The sequence below is a fragment of the Rhinoraja longicauda genome, chromosome 27 (assembly GCF_053455715.1).
Source record: "Rhinoraja longicauda isolate Sanriku21f chromosome 27, sRhiLon1.1, whole genome shotgun sequence".
Taxonomy (NCBI): Eukaryota; Metazoa; Chordata; class Chondrichthyes; order Rajiformes; family Arhynchobatidae; genus Rhinoraja; species Rhinoraja longicauda.
This window is the reverse complement of record NC_135979.1, coordinates 20,273,150-20,284,148: the sequence shown is the minus strand read 5'-3', so window position 1 is coordinate 20,284,148 and position 10,999 is coordinate 20,273,150. Positions and strand designations below refer to the sequence as shown.

The 10,999-nt window shown below is 42.7% G+C and overlaps 1 protein-coding gene across 1 annotated transcript; it reads left to right on the top strand.

The window, feature by feature from the left end:
* The first annotated feature begins 3,272 nt into the window (after positions 1-3,272).
* Positions 3,273-4,064, top strand: LOC144606589 (gap junction beta-4 protein-like). Its single transcript, XM_078422837.1, has one exon. It carries the CDS (start codon positions 3,273-3,275, stop codon positions 4,038-4,040), a length of 768 nt encoding a protein of 255 aa, XP_078278963.1. The 3' UTR covers positions 4,041-4,064.
* The last annotated feature ends 6,935 nt before the right edge of the window (positions 4,065-10,999 follow it).

Sequence of the window (10,999 nt, the reverse complement as noted above, 5' to 3'; positions counted from 1 at the left end):
GAGAGGGTGCTGCACCAATGCAGGAGAGGTTTGGGCCCAACGAGTCCACTTGATCTAGTGTCCCTCTAAACCTGTCCTATCCATGTACCAGTCTAATTGTTTCTTAAACATTGGAATACTTCCTGCCTCAACTACCTCCTCTGGCAGTTCGTTCCATACACCCACCACCCTTTGTGTGAAAATCCCTCAGATTCCTATTAAATCTTTCCCCCTTCACCTTAAACCTCTGTGTTCTGGCTCTCGATTCCCCTACTCTGGGCAAGAGACTCTGTGCATGAACCAGATCTATTCCCCTCATGATTTTACACACCTCTATACGATTATCCCACATCCTCCTGCGCTCCAAGGAACAGAGTCCCAGCCTACTCAACCTATCACTATAGCTCAGACCCTGGAGCCCTGGCAACATTGTAAAAGGACAGGCAAAAATGTAAAAGCTGTTAAAAGGTGTTTCCCATCTCCACACTCTGGTAGGGTATCTTTTGCTTTGTTATATTGATGTAATGCAGATTGGGGTTTTCCAACAGTTTGCTTTCCAATAATTTGGGGTGCTATTTTTGTTTTTCTGTTTGATTGAACTCCTTTCGCAATTCTACAGCAGTTCTACACTGGCGATTTCTCAGAATTCATAAACTTCTCCATGTTCCCAACACCCAAAGAGGAAGTGAAATCAAGTTGGTAACTGACTCAGGGCTGTGCCTAATATCAAAATCACTTCTGCCTGTCCCGCTGAGTTACACCAGCATTTTGTGTCTATCTTCTGTGTAAACCAACATCTGCAGTTCCTTCCTACACATTATCGACTGCCTGATTGCTAATCACTATTTCTCGGTATGACTAAACTTCTAAGAACTGTTACTGAAAACAGGAAAAAAGGAAACTCTTCACATGGTCTCTTTCAAATAGAGAAACGGTCTTGGAGAAGAAAAGTATTTAAAAATGCAACTAAGTTTTTCCAATGTTTCCGAAGTAAATACTCAACCACCCACTTATTAATGTGTTCCTTGGGAAACAAAGCCAGTATCTGATTACTGAATAAATATAGAAATCTGTTGATGTATAGTAAACCCTCATTATAACAGTCCAGTTAGCCTTACATCGGTAGTGGGGAAGATGCTGGGTTCGATAATTAAAGATGTTATAGCAGTGCATTGGAAAGCAGTGACATGATCGGTCAAAGTCGGATTAATGAAGGGGAAATCATGCTTGACTAACCCTTTGGAATTTTTTGAGGATGTTACAAGTAGAATGGATAAGGGAGAGTCAGTGGATGTGGTGTATCTGGACTTTCAAAAAGCCTTTGACAAGTTCCCACACAAGCACATGGTATTATGGGTAGGGTATTGACATGGATAGAGAACTGGTTGGCAGACAGGACGCAAAGAGTAGGAATTAACGGGTCCTTTTCAGAATGGCAGGCAGGGACTAGTGGGGTGCCGCAAGGCTCGTTGCTGGGACCCCAGTTGTTTTCCAATATATATTAACAATTTAGACGATGGAATTAAATATAATATCTCTAAGTTTGCGGATGACACAAAGCTGGATGGCAATGTGAGCTGCGAGGAGGATGCTTTGAGTCTGCAGGGTAACTTGGACAGGTTGGGTGAGTGGGCAGAAGCATGGTTGATGCAGTATAATGTGGATAAATGTGAGGTTATCCACTTTGGTGGCAAGAACAGGAAGGCAGATTATTATCTGAATGGTGTCAGATTAGGAGAAGGGGAGGTGCAACAAGTGGGTGTGCTTGTACATCAGTCACTGAAAGTAAGCATGCAGGTACAGCAGGCAGTGAAGAAAGCTAATGGCATGTTGGCCTTCATTGCGAGAGGATTTGATTTTAGGAGCAAGGAGGTCCTACTGCAGTTGTACAGGGCCCTGGTGAGACCGCACCTGGAGTATTGTGTGCAATTTTGGTCTCCTAATTTGAGGAAGGACATTATTGCTATTGAGGGAGTGCAGCGTAGGTTCACCTGGTTAATTCCCGGGATGGCGGGACTGACGTATGATGAAAGAATGGGTCGACTGGACTTGTATTCACTGGAATTTAGAAGGATGAGAGGGGATCTTATAGGAACATATAAAATTCTTAGAGGATGGGACAGGTTAGATGCAGGAAAAATGTTCCCGATATTGGGGGAGTCCAGAACCAGGGGGTCACAGTTTAAGAATAAGGGGTAGGCCCTTTAGGACTGAGATGAGGAAAAACCTTTTCGCCCAGAGAGTTGTGAATCTGCGGAATTCTCTGCCACAGAAGGTAGTGGAGACCAATTCACTGGATGTTTTCAAGAAAGAGTTAGATTTAGCTCGTAGGGCTAAGGGAATCAAGAGATATGGGGAAAAAGCCGGAATGGGGCTACTGATTTGGGATAATTAGCCGTGATCATATTGAATGGCTCGAAGGGCCGAATGGCCTATTCCTGCACCTATTTTCTATGTTTCTATGTCTATAACGGTCCATAGCAGTTATAGCAATATCCATTATTGCTGATTGTCCATTATAACCAAGGGCAATATATGGCATTTCATGCGTAGAGGACCAACTATACAATTTAGGATGAGCAAGAACTGCACTGACAGAGGTGCCTTTATTTCTACTGAAACATCAAAGCAAAGCCTAACCAGCCCTAAGCTCCAAAGCTCCAAGGTCTCAATGCCACAATACAGGCGGTAGTGGAAGGCGCGGTCAAGAAAGGGGTGTGGGTCAGGGGTTGGCATCTGCAGACACAGCCGAGGGGTGGCATCGGCACTGCGACCTGGCAGTGAAGTTCAGGAGATCTGTCCACTATAAATGAAATCCGTTATCTGTCCGCTATAACTGAAATCCGTGTGCAAAACATTACTGTTTAACCATTGGACAGTGGCTCAGGGGTTCAGGTGCTGCCATAGAGTGCCAAAGACCCGGGATCAATCCTGACTATGGGTGCTGTCTGTACGGAGTTAGTACGTTCTCCCCGTGACCTGTGTGGGTTTTCTCTGGGAGCTCCGGTTTCCTCTCACACTCCAAAGACGTACAGGTTTGTAGGATAATTGGCTTGGTGAAAATTGTGCATTGCCCCTAGCACGTGGGTACGTTTTAGTATGCGGGGACCGCTGGTTGGCGCAGACGCGGTGGGCCAAAGAGCCTGCTTCCACGCTGTATCTCTAAACTAAGCAAAACTTTTAAAAATTGTTTTTAAACTTCTTTTTCTATATGGTTTTAAAATCTGTTTATTTCCATTAATGTTTCGTTATGTTTTGTTCCTTTTACGTGTTATTGCAGAACTTCAGCAGCAATGAATTGGGGCTCTCTTCAAGGCATCCTCAGTGGGGTGAATAAATACTCGACAGCGTTCGGTCGGATATGGTTATCCGTCGTCTTCCTCTTCCGAGTGATGGTTTATGTGGTGGCAGCCGAGAAAGTCTGGGGTGACGACCAAAAAGATTTTGAGTGCAACACCAAGCAGCCTGGTTGTGAAAATGTCTGCTTTGACTTCTTCTTCCCAATCTCCCACATCCGCCTGTGGGCTCTCCAGCTTATCTTTGTCTCCACTCCATCCTTGCTGGTGGTCATGCATGTAGCTTACCGAGATGACAGGGAGAAGAAGAACAAGAGGAAACACGGCGAACACTGTCACAGTCTCTACTACGACACAGGGAAGAAGAGAGGTGGACTGTGGTGGACTTACATAATCAGTCTTGTGTGTAAAGCAGTGATCGATGTAGGGTTCCTGTATATCCTTCATAACATCTACAAGAACTTTGACTTGCCTCGCCTTGTTAAATGTGAGCTGCAGCCTTGCCCCAATACCGTTGATTGCTACATTGCCAGGCCCACTGAAAAAAGGATCTTCACTATCTTCATGGTTGTGACCGCAGGCATCTGTGTTCTTTTAAACATTGCTGAGTTTCTGTACCTCGTGAGTAAGAGAATCATAGCCGACTGCTGTACGTCAAGAAGGCGACAACGCGCAAATCACTCCACAAAAACGTCAACTGTCTTACTTGACAAGTCATCTGACGGAGCCTTCGGCTCAGAGAGTAAGCCTTACTCTGTAAACTAAAATCCAAACCTCATTTTTCATTTGAATTCATGAAAGATCCACTAGAAATCAGGTCCAAAAATACTTTTCAGTGGAAAATAATAATAATAATAATAATAATAATAATAATAATAATACATTTATTTTATAAAGCGCTTTTCAAGATACTCAAAGACGCTTTACAAAGCAACAAGACATAAAAACAAACGAACAAACAAAAGATTTGTCCTGACGGAAAAGCGGCGAACAAACAGCGCCAGCGTCCTCTCACGTCAGGGTCCGGCAGTAAACAATAAAGGACACAAGACACACAATTACAATTTAACACAAACAACCATCACAGTGATTGCTCCAGGCACACCCTCACTGTGATGGAAGGCAAAGAAAAGTCTTATCTCCTCCTCATTCTTCTCCCGTGGTCAGGCAGTCAAACTGCTGCCTCGAGGCGATCGAGGCTCCCGACCTTTGAAGCCCCCGCCGGGCGATGGAAAGTCCCAGGGCCGAGCCGAGCAGGCCGATGTAGATCCTAAGCCCCCACCGGGCGATGGAAAGTGCCGCAGCCGAGCCACGCAGGGCGATGAAGGTCCTGCGAGCGGATCGATCGAACCTCGCGCTTCGGGGCGGTCGAAGCTGCTACAGCTGGAGCTCCCGAAAGCCGGTCGCCAGCCAGACCCCTGCGAGCACCCAATGTTGCGGTCTGCAGGGCCCACGGCCGAAGCCTCCGGGATGGTGAGTCCAGGCCCTGCGACCGGAGTCCTCAAGGTCGATCCCAGCTGCAGGCCGCCGACTCCACAGTGTTAGGCCGTAGCGCGAACGGAGATGCCACACGGAAAAAGGTCGCATCTCCGTTAAGGAGGAGATTAGAAAAAAAGGTTTCTCCCACCCCCCACCACCCCCCACATATACAGAGCTAAAAATAAATAAAAACATACATTTAAACGATAACAATAGACAAAGACAAACAAGACAGAGAGACTGCCGGTGAGCCGCAGCTGCAGAATATTGTGTTTTCTTCACCGGGCACTTAATGGAGCTTAACAAATCACGGTCTCTGAAACTCTCAAACTCGGTGAAGGTTGTCTAGTTTTGCTATAAAGTCGAGTTAATTTTGGTAGATCCATACATCTAAACTCCACTCTTTCTCTCGATCAAACTAAAGCAATACTTCACTTTGCACTTTTATATTAGCAAATGCTTATCTGATGTCTGATTAAATATAATGGGTCACACTTTCTTTGCGTCAATGGGCCCATGTTAAGAGCTTCCAGGCTCCCAATATCAGAGTATGTAAATAAAAGCAACGTAGAAACTAGGCGGAGTGGGATGGAAAATGAAGCTATACTAAAGTGAAATACATTTTGGGGAGTAAATTACCACTAAATGAACATCACAACTGCACCAATATATAAATACCAAGCAATGATCATGTTAAACAAGACATATTCCCCATTGTTGCTGAGTCCATCGCCATCAGTAACCTGTGAGTTGCCATTGGCAAGGAGCTCACCTTCATCAACTACATGCATCCCATGACTACTGGAGCAGGCCATAGGCTGGTTATGCTGTAACAAGAGGTTCTCCTCATTGATTGCACAACTTTTCATCTACTAGAAGTATTATGGAATACTCTCTAGTAGCCTGCTTGTGTCATTAATATTTAGCCCACTGCTTTATACCTACTGTAGAAAATTGTGGTAAATTCTATCTCAGGGAAAACATACAAACTCCAAACAGGCAGCACCTGTAGTTAGGATCTATCCGGGGTCTCTGGCACTGTAAGGCAGCAACTACCACTGCACCACTGTGCCGCCCTATTTTTGACAATAATGTCATACAATCCCTCACAATAACCCACCACTTTATAAGATTCTTGAGCATGATCATGGAGACTAAATCCCAGCCACCATTTACAAATCTGACCAATTAACATACCACTAACAAGGGAGATACAAGTGACGGTAGTCCTGGTACAGGGTCTCCACCCAAAATGTCGACCATCCCTCTGCCCCACAAATGCTGCCTGACCCGCTGAGTTTCTCCAGTAGTTTGTCTATGCTAACAAGGGAAGTTAAGCTTAACTCAATGCAATATTACGACGTATATAAAATATAAACCAATAGAACAATACTGAGGATGGCAATATCATAGGGAGATTTGGAGATGTCAATGGGAGAAGCAGACTATCTCCAGCGCATTTGGGTTCAGGGATATCTAATCTTAGAAATAAGATTAAAGATTACCTTCATTGAGCTGGGAATGTCCTTCACACAAAGGTTTGGAAGCTCTGGAATTCCCATCCATGAATGAGTACATGGATGAGTCAGAAACTTTATCTAGGGTCATTCGTCTTGGAGTAAAGGAGATTGAGAGCACAAGTGATGGGGATGTAGTAGGTCAATACTGGTTCAGGGAGAGTAAATTGAGAGATGTTGTCTCACAATAGCAGCGGATAAGGAATTTAAATTGTGGGCAGAAAAGGAGGACGTGAGAATTGTTATTTTGACCACACAATTAAACTTAAGTTGTACCACAGAAAGTGGTTACAACCTGTAACTTGGGTCAACATCTGAAAAGAGAATAATTACCAGAGCTATGAGACCAACTGTGTTGCTCCACAAAGGAGCCAGCATAGACTCAATGGGCCAAATGGTCTCCCTTGGTGGCATTACAGCTATATGATTCCACGATATCTACATCCAAAATTTAAGATTAGATTGAGCAGGCGGTATGATCAAAAGAGGTTGCAAGATATGGAGGTATTTATTCACAAAATGCTGGAGTAACTCAGCAGGTCAGGCAGCATCTCAGGAGAGAAGGAATGGGTGACGTTTCGGGTCGAGACCCTTCTTCAGACTGATGTCAGGGAGGCGGGACAAAGGAAGGATATAGGTGGAGACCATTTGCAAGATAAGGAAATGGTGGAGAAATACCACAAGAAATATTTGTGCACGTTCACATTTGTTCAATGCCTTCATGAATTTAACATGGTTTCTTTCTTGTATTGGTTAAGTACTTGTATGAATTTGTGTTTTTATGTTGATATTGTTAATTCAAATGTTGTGATGAATTAATTGCAGTGAGCTCGAGTCAATGCAGTTTTACATATGTTACCTATAGCTTGCTGGATAATTCATGGTCTAATATCTGCCCCATGGAAATATCCCAAAGTCAGAATTTAATTTTATTGTTTGAATATTTTCAGTGCTTTGTGGTATTCAATGATGCATTATTTACAGCAATAACGATTCAACATAACTTAATGCGTAATGTGGAATATAGATATTGTATATGCGTTATATGTGCATTCACAGAAATATATGTGCATAGCAAAAATATATATTTTAACATTATAACATTGCTATTCACATTACTAAGGATATTATATGTTGGTTTCATCTTAGGGTCTTATAAACCAGTATGCAATTTCATATCTTAAGAAGACAGTGATGAGTTTCCAGCTCAATATTTGTATAAATTGGCATAACAATGTCACAGTCCTGAAATATTGAAATTTTATTGAGACCCGACCCTGGGTCAAATAAGTGAACTTATACCTTAATAAAAGCCATAGCTACTGTATGTGAGTGAGTAACACATATATGGTTACATTCTTTGGATAACCGGATAAGCTTTACTAAAAATATTAAGTTCTTGTACATTAAAGGAGCATTGCCACTTGGGAAAACAACTAGCAAGATAATTTTTTCAAAAAATGTACAGTTGTTCTAATGATTGAAAAAGATTGCTGGAGTCATTTGTGTTCAATAAAGTATACGTATTTTACAAAGCAATATTTAAAGAGGTTTTTTTCTTGTTTCTACTTAAATCAGGAAATTAATTTGAGTCAACAATACTGTAAGCAATGCATGTTCTTTGTTTCCTGCATCAGTGAATGATCTAATTTTAAAAGGGTTGTATTGCAATGTGTCAAAATAAAGATTTAAGATATGCAAATGGACTGTAGTTTAATTTGTATTAGACTTGCTTGGTTTTAAAGGTGTGAATGGAAATGATCAGTCCTTTTTGATTATAAATCATCATGGTGCAACAAAGCATCCTTGAGACTGGACTTCATCACTCTTCATACTTGTTGCCAAAGCCACTCCAAGGGTCACCTTAATGTTTTGTTGTCCCAGGGGTTCAAACATTCTCCAGCTCAATACCACAGCCATGACTTGAAGTTGAACATTTCTCGAGCGACAACATGCCTGTATACTCTTATGTTTGAGTATAGACATTAACTACGATCATTAAAAATGAATAAAATAAAGAAAAAATACATACAATCACCTGTACTTACCCTTACAATACAGATCAGTAATTCCATTCAAATAAATGGGACCATGCTAAATATACCTGGTTCGGGCACCGCTGTGGGACCAGATGTGAAGAACAGTGGTACAACTAGTAGAGCTGCTGCCTCACAGCGTCAGAAACCCAGGTTCGATCCTGACCTCGGGTACTGCCTGTGTGGAGTTAGCACCTTCTCCCTGTGATTGCGTGGGTTTCCTCCGCGTCCTCTGGTTTCCTCATAACATCCCAAAGACATGCAAAGGCATAAGTTAATTGGCCTCTGTAAATTTCCCTAGTGTGTAGGGAGCAAATGAGAAAGTGAGATAACACAGAACTTGTGTGAACTGGTAATCGATGGTCAGTGTAGATTCGGAGACCCGAAGGGCCTGTTTCCATGCAGTATCTCTAAACTAATCAAAGTAAAATAAAAACTACAAACACCTAAGTCAAGATACTAATCTATGAAAAACGGCTCAGTCTTTAACACCATAATTCTGAATAAGCTGATTTCTAAACCTCTGGTCTTAGGCCCTGAGGCCTTCATCTACAACTTTCTTATGGACTTCTTCACAGACAACCTCTGTTGATTATAATTGGTCATAAGATTTCCTTCCTTCTAGCCCTCAACACCAGTGCTCTTCAGGGTTATGTGAATAACCCCTTGTTCTATTCCCTGTAAACACATGACTGTGTGACTAAATACACCAACTTGATCCTTCAGTTTGCTAAGTGCTGGCAGTTGGAGCTAAAACAACAATCAGACAAAGTGCAAAAAAGAGATTGAGAACCTAGTGGCATGGTGTCAGGACAATAACCTAGCATTTAACCGGCAAAACTAAAAAGTTATTTGTTGACACAAAGAAACAAGGGCATTAACACAGTCCAATCTTCATTAATGGAGCTTCTGCAGAGATAGTCAACAGCTTCAAGTCTCTAGGCTTCCATATCACAAGCAACCTTGCCAGGTCTCTTCACATTGCTACAGTAATCAAGGAAAGTGTTTACTTTCTTAGACATCGGAGAAGATTTGGAATGTCCTAAGGATTTTCTCATACTTCTACAGATGTGCTGTGGAAGCTATTCTGTCAGGATGCATCCCAGACTGGAATAACAACTGCCCCGCTCTAGGCTGCCTGAACCTGCAGAGTGTGGTCAACACAGACCAATCCATTAAAAGCTTGACGCTTCCTTCCATCCAGTCCATCTTCACGGTCCGTTGCATCAGGAAGACTGGAAGTATCATCAAGGATGCCGGTCACTCTCGCCATCCCCTTTTTCCTCTTCTACCTTCTAGGAGATGACACAGGAGCTTGTAACCTCAGATGTCCAGACATAAAAACAACCTCTTCTCCACCGCAATCCTACACCCGACCCAATCACATCTTTTATTCTCGGAAGTGCTGCCACGTGTTCTCGAACTTAACTCTACCTCATTCAGTCATTCCATTATTATCTGGTATGGTCATGAGGTCATAAGAAATAGGAGTAGAATTAGGCCATTCGGCCCTTCGTCCACTCCACCATTCAATCAGGGTTGATCGATCTCTCCCTCCTTAAACCCATTATCCTGCCTTCTCCCCATAAACTCTGACACCCGTACTAATCAAAAATTTATCTATCTCTGCCTTAAAAATATCCACTGACTTGGTCTCTACAGCCTTCTGTGGCAAAGAATTCCACAGATTCACCACCCGCTGTCTAAAGAAATTTCTCCTCATCTCCTTCCTAAAAGAACGTCCTTTAATTCTGAGGCGATGACCTCTAGTCCTAGACTCTCCCACTAGTGGAAACATCCTCTCCACATCCACTCTAGCCAAGCCTTTTTTTATTCTGTATGTTTCAATGAGGTCCCCCCTCATTCTTCTAAACTCCAGCGAGTACAGGCCCAGTGCCGACAAACACTCATCATAGGTTAACCCACTCATTCCTGGGATTATATTTTAATATTCTTTTGGGCTTCTCAGATTTTGCATTGCAATCTTGCACCATTTGTGTTGCCATTGTTGTTGTATTAATCATTCCTGTATAAGACCATAGATATAGGAGCAGAATTAAACCATTCGACACATCACGTCTGCTTTTATGCATAATATTTACTCTGTGAGCTTCACAAGAACAAGGAATTTCGTTGTACCCTGGTGTACATGACAATAACCAATCTATCAGCATATCTGTGTTCTGTGTAGGAATAGATGCTGGTTGAGTACAGAGACCTGCAGGTGCTGGTTTATACCGAATATAGACATACAATGTTGGAGTAACTCAGTGGGTCAGGCAGCATCTCTGGAGAAAAGGAATAGGTGATGTTTCGGGTCAGGAGTGATGAAGGACCTGAAACATCACCCATTCTTTTTCTCCAGAGATGCTGTCTGACCCGTTGAGTTATTCCAGCACTCTGTGTCTAACATTGCAAGTTTGCAGATGACAAGAAAGTGGGAGGCATCGTAGATAGTCAAGGTGGTTATCAAAAATTTCTGCAGGAACTTGATCAGATGGGCAGGTGGGCTGAGAAATGGTTAATGGAAATCAATGCAGATAAGTGCGACGTTTGAAAGACAAACCAGGGAAGGATCTTCACAGAGAATAGCAGGGCCCTGGGGAGTGTTGTAGAGCAGAGGGATCTAGGAGTTTAGGTATATGGTTCCTTGAAAGTGGTGTCACTGGCTGATAGGGTGGTCAAGAAGACT